We start from the raw sequence: 19,051 nt of genomic DNA on the forward strand, positions 1-19,051 counted from the left end.
TTACTCTAGACTTCAGATCTCAGAATTAGTTAGTTGGGGGGGGGGGCATCCAAATTGAATAAATTAATAAATGAATGAATATTTTTATAATGAGAAACACAAATAGCCTACTGTATCACATAACATCAAAATTTTATCATAGGGTACCTGAGATGGGTGAGATGGATGTTGTCCTCAATTGCCATTGTATAAATACCCATAATTATTCTTGACTGTTTTATTTTTAACATAATTAGTCATCCAACAAGTCACTGTTGTGAGATTTTAAACTGAATGAATGAATAGTGATAGAAAAACTGACCCAGCTGAGATCATTTAAATACTTTAAGAAAGGACAATAATGAGGAATTTTTAAAACAATTAAATGTCTGTCTGTCTATCCTAAAGAACTTTTTTTTATCATAGAACGCCCAGAACGGAGTTCCGGCATCTTTTTTGGATGGAACCTTGTAGGGTAGGCAAGGCGGGTTGTATGACGTGTGTGAGTTCCGGCACCTTTTTTTTTTTTTTTTAATACAAAAAAAGCACTGGTTAAATGTATACTCACCAAATCTATACAAATTTCCTATCTCTTACACACACATCTGTATATTTTTCTATACTGTATGTAATTGTTCTGTTTTCTCTCCCTCTTCCCCCATAAAATATATGAAATTTTCAGGTTTACAGTATTATCACCCTGTTCCAATAGTGTGTGTGTGTGTATGAATTTGCATAGGCAGCTGCCAAAAGAGGGGGGAAATGTTGGAAGCTTCCCTTACGTCGGACTATTCCTTGTTTTATCCACTTCCTGCCTGCCCCAATCATTCTGACTCACTACAGGTAAACTCTATCAACCCCAGCAAGACAAAAAAAACAGACACCTTGCAAATCTAAGCTACTTTTATTAGAACAGCTGCAGAATCTTGCAAGTCAGAATGTGCTTGCCCCAGGACAAAAATAAATGTAGAAGTAATCATAACAAAAGTCCACATAAAAGTAGGCAGGAAGCTATGCGGGGAAGAGTGCTTTCTAAGGCATTTCCCCAAATTATTTTCTTGGCCTGGGCTCATGTTCCATTTATTTTGGTAACAGATCTTCCTTGTGTCCATCAAGGCCATCTATCCACTGCAGACTCCTTGTAGGCCAGTCAGATCTGTTGGTGCTGCTTATATTCTTATTGCTTCCACATCTCAGCCACGAAACATTAGAGCTACCACTTTTGGGCTGGTAAAGTTTGGGCATTCATTAAGTGGATGCAAAATGTTAATGCTTTTTAAAAGCATTAATATTTTGCTGTCGTATATGGTTCTCTGGAGTTTAGTGGTCCAGTTATGGTAGTCCTATAGGAGAGGTGACAGAGCAGACCAAGAAGGCAAACAATGTGTGTCTACTAGAGTGTGAAGACCAGTGCAGGGAGAAGCTGTGGAAAGATATGGCATAATTCCAGACATCTGCTGCTGTATTTGACATTGTCAATGAGGACAAGTGCAGAAGTGATATACAAAAAAGTAACTTAGAAGGAAAAACACAAATACGTAAATTATATACTAAGGGTAGAAATATTAAGGGAATATATTCATTCTACCAGTCCCGAGGCTGATGTTTAATTCCCATTAAATAGTTGTGGTTTAAATGGAAATGTACATAGAAACCACTTTCTGATGCAGAATCAGTTATTTCATTATCAATTATTTTTTCACATAAGGTAATTCAATTTACCTTTCATGAAGACTTTCAATATACAATGAAGAGATAACCTAGCCAAGGCAAAACTTGAAATATATTCAAAGTTCTTAAGACATGAGATGTGTAACAGTTTAGCTGGCATGTTTTGTTTTGTTTTGTTTTGTTGAATCCCCTGAATGCTGAGAGCTACAATTTAATGTAAAGGCTGAAAAGCTCCTGTTCAATCCCAATTGTTTCTTCACAAATTACAGAGTACCTTGAAGAAATAAAACAATTATCTAGGCTACAACCCTACATCTACTTACAGGAAATAAAATGGATGTTGTAAGACTGAACTGAGCTATACTTCACAGAAGCAGATGTTGGAAAAGATGCTACCAAAATCCTGATTAATTGCACTAGAAATTAGGATGTGTGTTTTTCTCCTGCAGTCTGATTTTTCTCAAAGTCAGCCTTAACAACAGAGTACCGTACATTGTAATTAGGTCTGCTACTCATCCACCTGCCTTGTAATTTACAAGCTAGCATTTTTTTTTGAATATGTGTACATTTTTCCAGGATGTAATTCCTTAGATGTTCCCTGAAAGCTAACAACTAAGTGTGTATGTGAGTGTGAGTCTGTATGTGTTTGTGTGTGGAGAGAGAGAGAATGTTATAAAACAGGTATGAAAATATTTTTTAATTTAATTATTATTTACATTTATTATTGTTGCCTAATCCAGAAGACTCTGGGTGGCTTATAATATTTATTTATTATTAAACAAATTTATATAGCCTCTCATCTCATGAACAAGTGACTCTGGATGGCTATATAAATTATTTGAATAAATAAATTACATGGGCTAGATCCTCCTAAGTCCAGGTGAGAGATTCCACAGAAAGTCATGGAGAATAACAAAGCTAAGATCCTTTGGGACTTCCAGATCCAAACAGACAGGCAAGTACGAGCCAATCAATCAGACATTGTGGTAATAGACAAGGACCAGAAGATAGCAGTAGTGATAGATGCAGTGGTGTCAAATTAAAGCAACATCAGGAAGAAGGAGTATGAGATGCTGGAGAAGTACCAAGGCTGAGGGAGGAACTGGAGAGGATGTGGAAAGTAAAAGTCAAAGTGATACGAGTAACGGTAGGACCACTCGGGGCTCTGACACCTAATCTGAGAGAGGGGCTCCAACAGACCCCAAGAACAACATCAGAGCTCTCTGTCCAAAAGAGTGCAGTGCCAGGAACAACTACCCAGAATCTTCGACTCCTAGAACTCTGGTAGAGAACTCGATATTGAGGAAAATGGATGGATGGATGGATGGATGGATGGATGGATGGATGGATGAATGAATGGACGGACAGATGAGGATAGATAGATAGATAGATAGATAGATAGATAGATAGATAGATAGATAGATAGACAGATAGATAGATAGATAGATAATAGGAGATGTAATGCCGAAGGAGTTGGGCAGTTCAAAAATGTGAAAAAATAAAAATAGGATTCTTAGTACAGTTACAGATCTACTCATGTTCTAGTCATAAATAAAGTAAAGGCAAAATTAAGATTTTTAAAGGGTCTCAAAAAATTTCTTGCTCCCAGTTTCTTGCTGATGTTAATAAGTAGCCCAGGGAGGTTAAAGCAAACTACAAAATGGATGACTGAAATAAAAGCTAAGATCATCATCATCATCATCATCATCATCATCATCATCATCATCATCATCATCATCATCATCACCATCAATGAATTCAGTATAAAGGCTGCTGCCTATTTATCTGACCTATTATCATCCTCAGTCAAGCAGTATGGGGTATAAATGCATGATAAGTCAGCCAACTAAATAATTAACTAAATGACATTTTGAGCAGTGGAGCAAAAGCCTTTAATTAAAATTAAACAACACTGGACAAATGAGGAGTGATGGTTTATTAAACATCTCTTTTAATTAATGTAAATCTCTGCTTTTTTTCTTTTCCGTGGTCCTTGGTAATTTACATAAATAAATACAAATACAATGTACACACAGTACATGTAAGGTAACATGAATATGTTCCAATTAAAACTAATGGCTTCACAGAAATTGCTTTATGGAAATAATTTCCTCTTGCATCTGGAATCCAAGTTGCATTTAATATTGAGCACAATAGGTTTCTCCAATCCTGTGCTGAGCAGATGTGTTGAAAAAATAATGGATTCCCTTTTATGGTTTAAGCCAGTGTTTCTCAACCTTGGCAGCTTGAAGATGGGTGGACTCTAATTTCCAGAATTCCCCAGCCAGCTGGGGAATTCCAGCAATTGGAGTCCACCCATCTTCAAGTCGCCAAGGTTGAGAAACACCGGTTTAAGCAAAAGGTGGACAGTCATCCTTCAGAGTCCTTTACTTTGGATCACTACATGCCTGCATTTCCCAATCAGAGGAGTGGCCATGATGATCTAATCAGGGTTTCCCAAGCTGTATGGTGTATCTCTCTTGGGGAGGTACAGAGTGAGTCCAGGGGAGATATGAGGAACCTTTTAGTTATACAGTACATTGTTATAATAAATGTGCCTTTATTGTCATTATTCATTTGTATTCATTTGGTGTATGAATTTTTAGGGGAGGTGTTTACATTAGGATTACAGTACGGGGAGGTGTGATGGCAAAAAGTTTAGAAATCCTTGGTCTAAATTATTCTTTGCACTTCTGTTTTCTGTACTCCCACAATCTCTAGTCAGGCTGAGCCAAGCTCATGATATATTTCTCTGAACTATATTTATTCCCTGCAGAGTTCAAGTTGCAGCAACATATACTATTTCTTCACCTAGCCTGCTGCTATGATGCCATTTTCAAATAAGCATAATAAGAAAAATTAAGCAGGAGGTTCTCCACATTTTTCCACCAATCCAAACAAAGCAAACAATTCATATATATTGCTTAGCTTCACTTTGTAGCTTTACTAGTTTAGCTTCAAGCCTTAGGCAGACTTTTTTTATGATACAGAATACATATTTACTTTCTGTACTATTGTTGATGCCACCAACATCCCTTAAACTTAATCTGCAAAGCTAGGTCAGTTTATAGATTTGGTACATCAAAAGAAAACTCATTGTGGATTCCTAGATTCCAAGATTATAGTTGTTTATTTTCTTGCACTCATGGGCTTGCTGCAAATACATCCATCGCTGGATGTGATTGTAATGTGGCCTTTTTATTCAGATGCCCCCTAACAGAGGGAAAGATACTGCTTTGGTAGGTAATGAGAGTTTATAAAGAAAAGAAAAGGCACAGACCAGTTTCTTGGACTCATCAGTTGATGTGACAGATTTTGCTCAAAGAAGTGTATCAAATTGGCAGAGAAACCCAGACTGATGGACCGTCTCTTCACAATGTGCTAGACTTGACTAAAATGAATTGTATTAGTCATTTATGGATCAGCATATTATAGGAACCCAGCCCAGGCTCCCATATCAAGTTATTATAGAAGTTTGGCCATCACATCTTAAAAATACAACAGTTGGATTTGCTAGATATAAAATTGAAGCCACATGAATAGCAGCCAAACTCTGAGCTTTCAGTTTGCTTAATGTTTTTGAGACATGTGATATTTTCACAATTTAAATTTGCACTCCAATACTGAATTACTTTGAGTAGCAAAATCATCTTTAAAACACCTCCACTGACATTAAAATTTGGAACTACGGTAGTCTTCTAATTCTACCCCTGTAATTACATCTCTCTGGGTGGGGAGAATACCATATTCTTCTAGTTGTCATTGTGTCTCTATGGGCCAGAGGTACACCATACTCTTCTAGCTATATACCACACACCTAGAAGAGTATTTCACCTCTCCTAAGGTTTTATGAAGTTCTGCCAACAGGTATGAGTCCCCACTCAACCATTCAATCCAATTGTGTAGGGTTGCTATTTTGAAGATAAAATTTGGGTGATAAATTGAATATACCTTATTTGGCCTGCCCATCTCAAGTGCCCCAGTTGGAACCTTTCATATTTTCCCAGCTCTATGAACACAGATTGTGTTATAATGCTATACTGTAAAGCACTCAATTATAGCAAGGGATGAATAAAGAACTGCAGAGGAATGAAAATTTGACTGTGCACACCTCAGCTAGTTAGCTGACCATATTTCCTTTCAGATAATTATGTGAAAAACTGCAACTTTAACATGGGGTGGCACACATTACAGTATTATCTCTGGATCACATCTTGCATTGCAAGATCTGAATAACATTAAGAATTGATCTCTTAATATTCTTGTTACTCTTTTACTGACTTGCCTTTTTTGCTTTTCTTTTTAGATTACAAGTCTGGGAAGAGTCTATTTTTATTGTTCTGTAAAGCATTAGGGGAATTTTTGATGGATAATGTTTACTAAAATGCTTTAAATTAATAAATGCATTTGCAATTTATCTCTAAATGTGTACAGAAGCAGCATGAGATCTTCTGACTGTTCTTGGGCAGAAATATTTGCTGCTCAAAAAAAACAACAATCCATTGCATTCCACAATTTCTTTCTGGTTGTTGAATGACTCCTTTACAATGCACAGTAAAAATGTTGTATCTTGGAAGATATTAAGAGAAGCCCAAAACAAGTTTGGAACATAGAAAGAGCACATAAAGATCAAATGTAGAACCTGGATGTTTACAAGGGAGGAAATGCATCATGATATTATAATGCACATTTTGTCATCTGGATGAAATTTTGGTTTGATTCTGATGCCCCTAATGAATGAATTAAAGTCTTAGTTTTAATGTGAATGGAATCCCTTGCTTTACCCTCTTTATTTCACCAAACATTATCTCATAGTTTTTTGTCACTTTATTTTTCATGGAACAAAAACATGCCAGTAATTTAATTATTAGGTTCAGAATAAAAGTCGCATGACTTTTACAGTGCTATTCTATAAACTAATGCAATGTAAGAGGAACAATTGTTGCAAAATTTTTCATTTGTTTCTTACAGCTTCTTGTGGGTGCCAAGAGATAAAATTACGACAACACTGCTCATTGCCCAAAACAAACAGATCCCTCCTGGATATATAGCAGCTCCATTAAGCAAAAGATCTTTCTCTACTGCTGAATTGGAACGCTATCTATCCATTCTTGAGTCAGCTGTAAACTACATCAGCATATCCTCACTGATGGTCTTGGCACTCTTGCTTCAATTCCCAGACACTGTCAGTCCTCTGATTTCCTTCTCACAAAAGTGAGAAAGCTTCATTTAAGATTGTCCTTGGACAGTGCTAAAATAAGGAAAGAAAGCTAATGCAAATGAAACCTGCATCATTCCTGAGTTGAGAACAACATGAAAGCAATGATAGGCAGACACAGCAGACAATAGATGTTATCAGGCCACGTATGCACTGTGGTTAGATGCAAGAATTGAGCAGAGATGACTATGATGCCAATAAGATTTCACTGCCATGACAGACTCCTCGCACTAAACAACATGGCAAAATGATGAAGATTTTTCCAATTGGACAAATTTTGGAGAATGGCCTGATGCTTCTGTTTTGTTATACAGTATCATAAACCTTTTCTATTATTACATATATTCAGAATCATCTACACATTTAATTGTGGAAGGGCTTTACTGTTAATTTTCATGGATTCAAACATTTTATAAACAAAAATCATCCACACAATTACACAAGAAGGTGAGGCAAGGTGACATGTCTGGCATAAGTTAATCAAAAGAGTACCAGACACCTATACTTGTAACAGCTGTGCAGATTCCAATACATCAATATTCCAATAAAGATTTGCTCAAATTTTCTCTTCTGTGTAATATGTAAACTCAAAGAGATTCTTTTGCATTGGGCTGTATCCTCAAACCTTGGAATATGGGAAGAAAAGCATTATAATCATTGTAAATCTAAAAAGTTATACCATTTGACAATGTGTCTAAAGTCAGGGTAAACATCAGCTGCCACAAACATCCAAGAACTAGGAAGAATACACAAGTATTGCAGACATATTCCTGTCTCTTCCCTGAAGAGGTCTTCAAACATTTCATAAACAAAAATCAGGGGTATTCAGGGCAGGTGGTGATCAGATACAGCCAGACATTCTGTTAAGAAAAGTGAGTTGTCTTCCTGTGGTTGGTACATGTCTGGGATTTGATGGAAAGACTCCCCTGGACTCTTAAAGACTACTATCAATGCTTTTCTTCTGATATTCCAAGACTCAGCAACATGTTATGTCCCGTGTTTCCGGATTAGGGATCCAAGAGGTTCACTAAGATTAGTCCAGTTAGCAGGGACATAAGAGGTATTTCATATCCCCATCTAACTCGTCTTGAAGTTTTCCATTTATGGTGCCCTTCGAAATATCAGCTTCTTCAAATAAGAGAAAGATAATGAATTGGATGCATGAAATACGTAAAAACAGAGCAATTTTGTAGAGCTGGATAGTAAGTGTTCGTATATATTTGTAATTTATAAAGTAGGGCATATTTGTGATTTTAAAAATGGCAAATAACTCATGAGTTCTATAGTAAAGCATGCTGTTCTTTCAGGCTCTGTAATCATCCGTCAGACTGTGCAATAGTCCGTGGAATGCAAACTACAATACAATTTTGCTAAAGGTGAAATGGGAGTATGCATAGAAGCATCCATTCTCACCTTACTGAATTAACTTACAAAAATGATATTCCAGAAGACCTGGCTTTGGGCTCCTTCTTGATTGCATGATTTATTTGTCGTTGACCTGATTCATTATCTTCTTTGTCGTCGTGTTTATTTTTCAATATTACATTTTTGGTTTTATTTTGTTTTGTTAGTTTTGTTTTATGCTTTAAGCTGCCCAGAGTCAATTGGAGGTATGCAGGCACCTAAGTCAAATCAATCAATAATGCATAAAACACACACTATATTCAAACAGAATAATTGGCATATGTTTAGGACATGTGAGCTATACCTGACAACACAGAAGCTTTTAAATGAAAGCTATATACTTTTCTTTAGGAAAGATTTTGTGGAGCCCTTAGAATAAGTAGAAAAAAGAGTAAATGTGTTTATAACACATTAAATGTGCAGTTAAATGATAATTTAAGCCAGAAGCAAAAATTTCCAGTCAAATAAATCTGTGTCTATCCAGAGTATTTGACCTTATACATGTTTTGCTGATGGCTAAATCTGATATATTGTTTGTCTTTTCCAAATATGTTGTAGCTTGGTGAGAAAATTTATAATCTTTCAACTTGACAGGGGGGAAAAAATGTGCCAGTGCTAGCAGTTTCCTCTGGAATGAGTAGCCGCAGGGCATTGTTGAGTTCCTTAATAGTCCTAGCAAACTCACAATATGCTCAGTTCTAGAACCTTTTGAATTGGCTTCTGAGTTTAATGGGGACATGGTTTGTTTTAGCTGGTTTTATTGTTTGTAAACTATCCAAATTATGGGAGGTGTGATGATTAATGGGAGGTATAAATATAAAGCCAGTTTGGTATAATGGTTAAAGGATCTGGCTAGAAGCCAGGAGACTATGAGTTCTAGTCCTGCCTTGGGCACAAAGCCAAGTGACTTTGAGCCAATCACTTTCTCTCAGCCTTCAGAAAGAGGCAATTACAAACCACTTCTGGAAAAACTTGCAGGGGGAAAAAAAACAGCAGGGACTTGTCCGAGAACTCTCTGAGATTCGTAGTCAATTGAATGGAAGAAAAATAAATAAACACTTTAATTAATTAATTAATTAATGCTTAGCATAGCCTTTTCAAAAAACAAACAAAAAAACCTCACATGTATGGGGTAACTGTGTTAGTCCCCAACCTGGTGCTGTCAAGAATCATCCATTTGTAGCTTCCCGAATTCCAAGTAGGGTTAATTAACTAAATCTAAACATACTAATACTGAAAGTCTGTTTTCCTGTCACTGAAATTGCAGGGAGCTTGATGCCCTAAGAATCTCTCTAGAGAATATAGATTATAGGTAGTCCTCAACTTACAATCATTCATTCAGCAACTGTTTGAAATTATGGCAGCACTGAATAAACAGCCTGATTGACCGTGGCCAAAATTATGACCACTTGCAGCACCCCCACAGACATGTGATCAAAATTTGGGCACTTAGCAGCCCTCCCATACTTATTAGTGAAAGAATGCTTCAACTCCCCTCACCCGTTTGTCTCTCCTATCTATCTATCTATCTATCTATCTATCTATCTATCTATCTATCTATCTATCTATCTATCTATCTATCTATCGCCTTCATTGTTCTTTTAAATAACTCGAAGCAGAGAACATACTTCTAATGCTCCATTCTTCTCCTAATTTCTCCACAACATCCCCATGAGGTGAATGGGGCTGAGAGAGCGTGATTGGCCTAAGGTCACCCAGCTGGCTTTCATGACTAACATGGAAATAGAACTCAAGAGTCTCCCGCTTTCTAGCCAGGTGCCTTAGCACTTGTCCTTTTCACAACTACTGCCCTGAACGTTGTCACTTGGACTCATTTTCACTGTGTTCTTGCTCCTACTGCTGATGAGGTGTGCCCGGTATGGCTTCTGGGCCAGGATAGATCTGGGCTTCGTGATACAAAATAAAGCAAAACAAAAAGCCAACCCAGAGCCATGGCATGCTAAAAAGCCCCTTTGCACCACACTCCTTAGCCAAGAAAAATAAAGCGAAAAGCAGTTGCGGCAGCAGAAAGCCCTTTCATGATATGAAAAGAAAGTGAAAAACCAACCCCAAAAAGCTTCTTTGGCGGTGTTTGTTTTTGGTTGGTTTTTTTTGAGTCCCCGTTCTGGGACTGCTTTTCATTCTTTTTGCCAGCAGTGGAAGCAAGAAGGCAGTGAAGGTCAGCTGGTGCTGTGGAGTGCAGGACAGCAGAGGTCAGCGTAATGGAATGCATGAGTAGCTTGGGGAAGAAGGAGAGATGTTTCCTAGCAGACAAGAGGAGCAGAAGCCCACAATCACTTAATGATTGAAAGTTAAAAGTGGCAGGCAGGAAGCTCGTACCTTCAGACTTGCAAGACTGATGTCAGCTGTCCCAGGTAAACAAGACAGGAAACAGGATTAGATGAACAAATTCTACTTTATTGTAAGGTCATTACATTAACAGAAGTTTGCAAGTGTGAAGGTACAAACTTTCCACCTGCCATTTTAACTCTCTGATCCATTGGGGAGGGGGGGAGGTCTTTCTTCTCAGTTTCTTTCTGTGTCAGTTATGTCAGGGGTCCCCAACCTTTCTGGGTTGGCGGCCCGGTGGGAAAGGGAGGGGCAGGCACCTTTATGCATCCATATGCAGACACGCAAATGTGGCTGTGCATGCATGCGCACGAACGGGGCTGCGAGCATGCACGCTCTGCAAATGGGACAGCCAGCACCGGCGCGAGGGTCGTGGGGAGGTTAGCACCACTGCAAGTGGGGTGAGCGTTTCATTAAGCAAACTAGGTAATCTCAAAGGTGCTATTTCAAGAGGCAACTGGACTTTCTTGTTTTTCTTTGAAGATGTTTCACTTCTCATCCAAGAAGCTTCTTCAGCATTTCAACAAGGAAATCCACTTGCCTCTTGAAAAAGCACCTTTTAGACCACCACGACCTGAATGACTGAGAATCTCCTTAGATACCAAACTAGGTTACATCATCACTGCTAGTAAAGAATGGGATTTGCTTTCGGTTTATATTCTAATGGCTTGCCCTGTCAATGTTAGTGGGGGTGGTCTTTGAGGTTCTTTGGTTGGGCTTGTTTGTTGTTGGCTTGTTGGCAGTTCCTTGATTAGGGCATCCTTTACTTGATGGTTGGTCTGATGTCAATGGCCCAAAGGGTGGTCCAAAGGGCAGACATGGGCAAAGAGGTAGGAGGTTGAGAGAGGTTGGAGGCAGTCCTTTGCCTTACTGAAGCTTGGGGCTGGGTGGGATCAAGCCTAGAATGTTTTGGATTGCAGTGTGTAGTTAGTTGCTTAATGATTTGTGATTCATGTCTTCAGTTAATGACATCAATGTGCCAGGATTGCTGTCACTAAGTGATGCAGTGTCATGACGTCTCACTTTACAACCTCATTGCTTAGCAATACGAATTCTGGTCCCAATGGCAGTTGTAAGTCTATATAGATAAGGCATCACAAAAGAGAAAGCTCTCGCATGTGACACATTTGCCAGAATTTCCTTTTCATACCGTTGTTATTGCTGGCTTGGAATTCTGAGATTCAATTCAACTAGCAGGCAGCAGGTTGAGATGCAGCTGTTGGAAATGCCACCGATTTTATATTTAAGGATATGTGTGCTTTACTTAATTTGCCACATTACGGCCCAGAGCAGGTTTTATAAAATTCAGTCTTCAACAAACGAAAGAACGAACCACAGTCCCAGTTGCTACACTGACAGATTGCTGCTGACACAGTAGAGAAGATGTCACATTAATTAATCTTTTATCTATGCTCTATCCCAAATAGAAGCACAGCATTAAAAGTGTAATAATAACTTGCCATTCATTCATTTATCATGGAAGGAAATTGTTTCCCCACCCCATCTTTTCATCAGAGTGCCCTGTTCCTTGACCTTGTTAGCTGCACTATTTCACTCAACAGTCCCTCAGAGGACTCTCGTGAGTTTCAGCCATTTCCCAAACAGTCCAAATCCAACTTGCAGAATTTGTTTACCCTCAATCCTCCAGTTATCTACAGTAACCCTCCTGATCTTTCTAAGCCTTCTACTGTTATGGCCTTGCTGGGACTACAGAAGCTGAGGAATGATTAAGTACGTGGGATAACACAACAAATGGGATCGGTTCAGCTTGACAGATCACAAGTTGCACAACTCTGACCTAATTTACTATAAAGACACTTTTAAAGTATCGTGTCACTTTATGATTCCTGCTGGACTGAAATAGTAATCTTGAAACCTTCATTGTCACAACCAGTATTAACTCTACATGTCCTGTATTGGTACTGGACTGTGAAGATGTGCTTGAATTATATTCCCTGCAGGGCAGTGGTTTTTTTAAGTGTTTCCATCTTTGAAGAAGTGTCAGACAAGCCATTTATGATTATTTCCATATATTTATTCCTTAATCTCTTTGCCTTTTGCTTCCCACGGTTGCACTGGTTAAATAAGGAGTTCCATTTGCCACTGAAAACAGTGTAACTAGGATCTGCAGTGAGCTGCTTCCCAACAGACAGCTCAGATGCAGTAAAGTTACGTGGCAAAAGTCACAGAATCACTATGCAGGATTCCATTCATGAAGCTTAAAAAGCAAAGGTTGGGGACTATGCAACTAACTTATTAGGATTGTGCCAAGATAACCACTCTAATGGAGATTTTCACTTTCACCTAACCTTTAAACACCTGGCCAAATTAATATTACCTATAAATATGTATTTTATTATTTATTTAAATTGTTTATATCGTATATTAATTGTCGCATAATAGATACTGCATACAGACTTTACTCTGAAATAAATATTACACTATCTCCTTTGCAATTTTTAATCTACTTAATCTTACATTTAGACAGGAAAAATCAAAGGTATAAGTACAGATTGGGCGAGACCTGGCTTAAAACCAGTAACTGTGAGAGGGACTTTGGAGTCCTAGTGGACGATCACTTGACTATGAGCCAGCAATGTGCAGCAGCAACCAAAAAAACTAATACAATCCTGGGTTGTATAAACAGAGGCATAGAATCAAGATCACACAAAGTATTAGTACCACTTTATAAAACCCTAGTAAGACCACACCTGGAATACCGCAGCCAATTTTGGTCACCATATCACAAAAAAGATGTTGAGAGTTTGGAAAAAAATCAGAGAAGAGCAACTAAGATGATGAAATGCCTAGTGACTAAAACATACGAAGAACGGCTGCGGGACTTGGGTTTGGCTAGTAGTCTAAAGAAAAGAAGAAATAGGGGAGACATGATAGCAGTATTCCAGTATCTGAGGAGCTGCCACAAGGAAGAAGGGGTCACATTGCTCACCAGAGCACCAGAGGGAAGGACAAGAAACAATGGTTGGAAACTGATCAAAGAGAGAAGAAACCTGGAATTAAGGAGAAACTTCCTAACAGTGAGGACAATTAATCAGTGGAACAGCTTGCCTCCAGAAATTGTGGGTGCTCCATCACTGGAGATTTTTAAGAAGAGACTAGAGCAGGGGTGTCAAACTGCCAGCCCGTGGGCTGGATGCGTCATTGGGAAACCACCCCCACCCCACTGCCGGCAATGGCGAAAAAGCTCCGATACGTTGCGCGACATCACGTGACGTCACAAGTTTGACATGTCTGGACTAGAGAATTATCTGTCTGGGATGGTATAGGTTCTACTGCTTGAGCAGGGGGCTGGACTAGAAGACCTCTAAGGTCCCTTCCATTCTACTCTACTCTACTCTACTCTATTCTATTCTGTCATTTTGCATTTCTGAGCTTAGAAAAACATCAACATGGTAATAGTGTTAAAACCTCAGCTCTGTTCAGTGGGCACTTCAATTGTTTATGGGCACTAATCCCAAATTTTGTAGGTGCTGGCATTGACCCTGGCAAAGAGTTTGCTTCTATATAAGTTCCAAAAAAAGGCATGAGACCAGAGACAGGCCAAGAAGCATTACTAATGGGGTAGAAAATGCATATTACGCCATTCCAAATAGGAAATCTATAATACACCTCAACAAGACCATTGATTTTTACTTCTGTTTTAATGCACACTTATGCTAGCCAATACACATTACTGCTTCATTTCTATCAGAATAGGTTATAGAAATGATAGGCTGTTCAATCATATACATGTAGTCCCAGGACCTAAGCTTTCATACAGCTGTTTAGATCCCTGTAAGTAGTATTCCACTGACCACATGCAATTGATTGAACCACTATAAGGGAAATAACTTATTAAAGTCAGGGATATGCCTCAAACAAATGACTAGAGCCGTTGATGTTGACAGCATTGAGCAACCATTTTTTCCACTCACCTCATGAAAAGGAAACCAAGTATGCAGCACTATGTTTGATCCACAGAACTAAAAGATATGACCTCTATATTCCCCACTCATGATCCTATTGATAAATTACTTTTATAAAGTCACAAAGAATGAAAAGAAGAAAGGCTATGGGATATACAATGCCCCTTTCCCCCATTCACACATTCAAGAATGCTATAGTTATCTAGAATTACAGAATTCATTTCAAAACCAGACTAATTATGTTAACATGTTTCAAATAATCCAGAGTATTTATTTACATATTTATTTTTCAAAAGTTACATACTATTAAGAATTCTATTACAAACATCCTTGGCGATTTTCAAAGCAAACAATAAGATTTACTAAACCCCACTCAATCCAATGTAAATATGTATGTTTCAAAATTAAAACATCATTATGCAACCAGCAAAAGTGAAAAGCAAGAGGTAGATGTTGGTCATTAAAACCTTATCTGAAAAACCAAGTTTGATTTGTTTTTTTTTTAAAGAGAGCATGGGGGTTGTTGTTGTTGTTAAATATAACCCTCCAGATTTCAGAGAAAGAAACTTATTCCAGGGAATGAAATATGGTTTTGCACCTTGGTCTTCTTTTACTACCAGGCCTAAAATAACCTATAGTATTCACTCCTGAGCAGAACAGAAGCAAACCAGCCAAAATCACTATGGAAGGAGTAGTTTCCCCTTTGCCCAAGTAGAGCTTTAAATGCAGGACCTTGGATTGTACTTGTTAATCTAACCAAGGCCAGTGTGTTGTCCACAATATACAGTAGGTGGACTGATTCTCACCATCAGCATGTGGGTTCCTGCATTCTGAACTAGTTGCAGTTTCAAAGTTATCTTCAAGGGCAACACATTGCAGTAATCCAATCAAAAGCTAATGAGGGCATCAGTAACTATAGCAAGGGTCTCCAACTTTAAGAAGAACTGGTTTACTAGTTTTAGTGAGCAAAGGCAGACCTGGCCAAAACTCCAGATGGAGCCATGAATACAAATAGTTAGCCTAGTCTTTAGGCACTTTACATGCCTAAGGACTCCAGTGGAAATCAGCTTAGCTTCTTGGGGTAAACTTTAAGTCTAATCAGTTCACTCATTCTATGAAAAAAAAAGAACTCTCCACTATATCTAGCATTTTGGTCTGTCAATAGGAGATCCACCAACAAGATAAAAGAAGGTCTCCATCCTAAGACTATCCTAGGCCGATCAAGTAAACCAACATAGAAAACTATCTCTGCACATATATTTAGACTTTTAGAGTCAAAGCTGCTAGATAGTAAAGGAGTTGGTATGTTATATGTTAGATTACAAACTGCATCCCCAACCTATACATATACTGTAGTCTTCTCTGGGCTTGCCCATTTAAAGACACTTCTAAGTGTACATGTATAGCATTGCAATGTTAAGTTCATCTGAGTCCTAGAAGGTTTGTAAATTACATGTTTAGCATTATTGGTACTATATGTAACATAATGGTTTTTTTTTTAAAGAAAGAGGCAAGACTGGAAGGGAATCTTCTGAACCGTCAAGCACTCTTTCTTGTCTGTTTTTATCATTTTGAGGGTATATAGGGGAAATCCTCTGCTTGATAGTAAAATTAAAATAAGGCCATATATGGTATATTCAAGTATTTATAATTAAAACATTTGTCAATCAGGTTTAGGAACAAGAACAGGAATATTAAAATTCTATTTAGTATGATAAATAGTCCTTTATACTAGTAAGCATTTTACATGTTTTATGGTAGATTAACATTTGCTTATTTTACAGATGATAATAATAATAATAATAATAATAATAATAATAATAATAATAATAATAATAATAATAATAATAATAATAATAATAATAATCCCTTTATTATCAAAGTATAACATGTATACAGTGAAATGTATACAGATAAAGAAGAGGGTAAAAATAAGAAAGGATAATTTGTATCTTCATTTAAGGACCAGACATATCAGTTACTCATTCAGATTTTTCTTTTGATAAAAGTCATATCAAGTTGATTTGATCCATAGGATTTTACTCTTTGTACTGCCTTCTCTCTATATAGGATAGAAACCTCTTGAAAATGTTATATAGTGCTCTGCTATTACATTTGTTGGGGTCTTTTCCCATTTTTAAAAACGTTTATCTGGATTTCTGTTCTCTTGATTTTTGTCAACTGAACTGCATCATCCTTTAACAATTTCATATCATATTGTAGCTATAAAGTACTAGACTGCATATACAGGTTCATTGTATCTACTATATTCACATCACCCTGGTCCATCTTCTAAAATTAAGCCAAAACCTACTCAGATCACTGGCATGAGACAAATGTATAAAAGTAAACAATACTACAGGTATGCCAACTAGAGTGAGTCAAGCTTCTTTCCACACTCTAACAGAACTCATGTTGTCTTTTAAATTAATTCCTGACTTATACCTTAAGACAGTAAAAGATAACAGGACAAATACTGAAACAGATAATTCTCTGTCTCTCAGGTGTATATACTTTAAACCTAATGAACCAGCCCATGATGCCTCTTAAATCAATCCTATATTTATCTTGTCATATCTGAGGATATGTGTCATATTCGGTTCACACTGCATTTTTTTTCCTGCCGGTTGCAGGCTCTCATTTTTATGGCTGACAAGTATGCTCGCAAAAAAGAAGTTATCAAAACAGAAGAAAAAGTGGCACTTTTTACAGTACCGTAGTTAAATCACCTCTCCCCCTCCAAGCTTTTTTTTCTAATTTATGCACGCACAAACGCACACACACACACACACACGCATCTCCTGCATCGTATGCAGGACAAAAAAATAAATAAATCAAAACAGTATATATCCGTCTGGAGTTCAAGTTCCCATTTTTAATAGACCCCCCCATTCAACCAAGACATCCTGCCCTCTTCATTTCCAGTGGGAATGAATAAAGTCCTTTTACAAGACAAGGCAAGGAAATCAGGAAAGAAAAAAAAAAGATCCCACTGCGATGTTGTTGTTTTTTTAAAATAGCCCCAGCCATCGCAAACAGCCCAGAACTTACCTTGCAAAAAAGAGAGAAACAACGACGCCCAGAGATACAAGCCACAGTATAGCAATCCCAGGCATCTCTCCGTCAGCATTGTCAACCTCACGACGCCAGACCACACGGGAAGGAAGGAAGGAAGGAAGGAACTCTTCCCGCTTGCAACGGACGAGGGAAAAGCTCGCTGGAAAGAGCACGGGGTAAGAAGCCACGTTGGCCACCTGGATGGGGAAAAACAACCTTCGTCCGAATTACATGTCCTGGCACTCCGGCTGTTCGCTGGCTGACTTCCCTGAGGTCGGCGGCGAGGAAAGGGGGCTTGTTGCTCGAAGCGCGCTGCGCTTTTCACAGCCAGGGAGAGGGAAGGCGCCAAAGCCCAGAAGCGGGGCTGGAGGGGTGGCCGGGGGAGGAATGCGAAAGCGACATGGTGCTCCGGAGGCGGGCGGGGTGGGGGGAATATTGAGATTTGGTACCTTCCCAACTTGCCTTCGTAGCGGGTAGCAGCCCCACGCACGTCAGCAGGGGGGCTTTCTGCGCTAGGAGGAGGAGGAGGAGGAGGGGGGTGCTCTCGACCTAACGCGCGCCAGGCGGTGCGAGACGACGGCAGCTCCAGTCGGATTGCTTACGTAGCTGCCGGAGCGATTTTCAGCCAGGAATTTATCGCCCGACGCGCTCGGGAAGACAATGAGGGGGAGGCGCGGGGCTGCGGTGGGGGGGGGGGGGGGGGGGGGGGGGGGGGGGGGGGGGGGGGGGGGGGGGGGGGGGGGGGGGGGGGGGGGGGGGGAGCGGCGAGCGCGCGCGCCAAGGGAGGAGGGCGCGGAGCCGCAGGCGCGAAGGAAGAGTCGAGAGAAAGTTGCTTGTTGGGCTCCCCTCTTATGGCGCCCCGGTTCTGTCCCTAACCGAAGTGAAATAAATCAGATGCGAGGGTCTTTTGGTCTCCCCCCCATCCCCTCCCGCTGCTCTCGGCCCCCAGATATCCCGTGCTCAACCGCGTCCCCCTTTGCCTCCCCTTCATTTCTAGGGTTGCCAGGTCTGCTTCCAAAAAATAGCGGACAAGCGGGGGGGGGGGGGTTAAGTAGTAAAAAAAAGTAGACTGTACAGCTTTAGGTTACGTACCATTTCATCATAAAGCTTTTGAATTAAAAAAATGTCCACTATTTTGTGGAAAAAAATAGTGAACATAATGTGAAAAAAGTGGACTGTCCACTCAAATAGTGGACACCTGGCAACCCTAATCATTTCTGTTTAAGGAGCAGTCAACTTAGTCCCTCCACCCCACTGAACTCAGCCTTGAACGAAATGCTTTGCAAAAGACATACTTTTTGTTGTTGTTGCTAAGTGTACTTTTATTTGGGAAACCCACAGCTTCAGATTTAAAAAAAAGAGGATCACTGACTAGGGGAGTCGAGCAAGGCAAGATGTCCTTCCCCTCTTAAGCTTTCTCCTTCGCTTTCAGTTAATGGTCAGCAAC

General features: G+C 39.2%; 1 protein-coding gene across 1 annotated transcript in view; it reads right to left on the reverse strand.

Annotated features, from left to right (window-relative positions):
- The window catches only part of LOC107294843 (neuronal acetylcholine receptor subunit alpha-7-like), a gene marked incomplete at its 3' end in the record, with an annotated part of 77,108 nt that extends 59,431 nt beyond the window's left edge, over positions 1-17,677 (reverse strand). Inside the window, exon 1 of the mRNA XM_015824108.1 lies at positions 17,599-17,677. Within this exon, the coding sequence (XP_015679594.1) occupies positions 17,599-17,677 (79 nt within the window). The remainder of the gene's footprint in view (positions 1-17,598) is intronic.
- Between the last annotated feature and the right edge of the window lie 1,374 nt (positions 17,678-19,051).

This window comes from Protobothrops mucrosquamatus, unplaced genomic scaffold (genome assembly GCF_001527695.2).
Source record: "Protobothrops mucrosquamatus isolate PMUCROS unplaced genomic scaffold, P.Mucros_1.0 scaffold2126, whole genome shotgun sequence".
Taxonomy (NCBI): Eukaryota; Metazoa; Chordata; class Lepidosauria; order Squamata; family Viperidae; genus Protobothrops; species Protobothrops mucrosquamatus.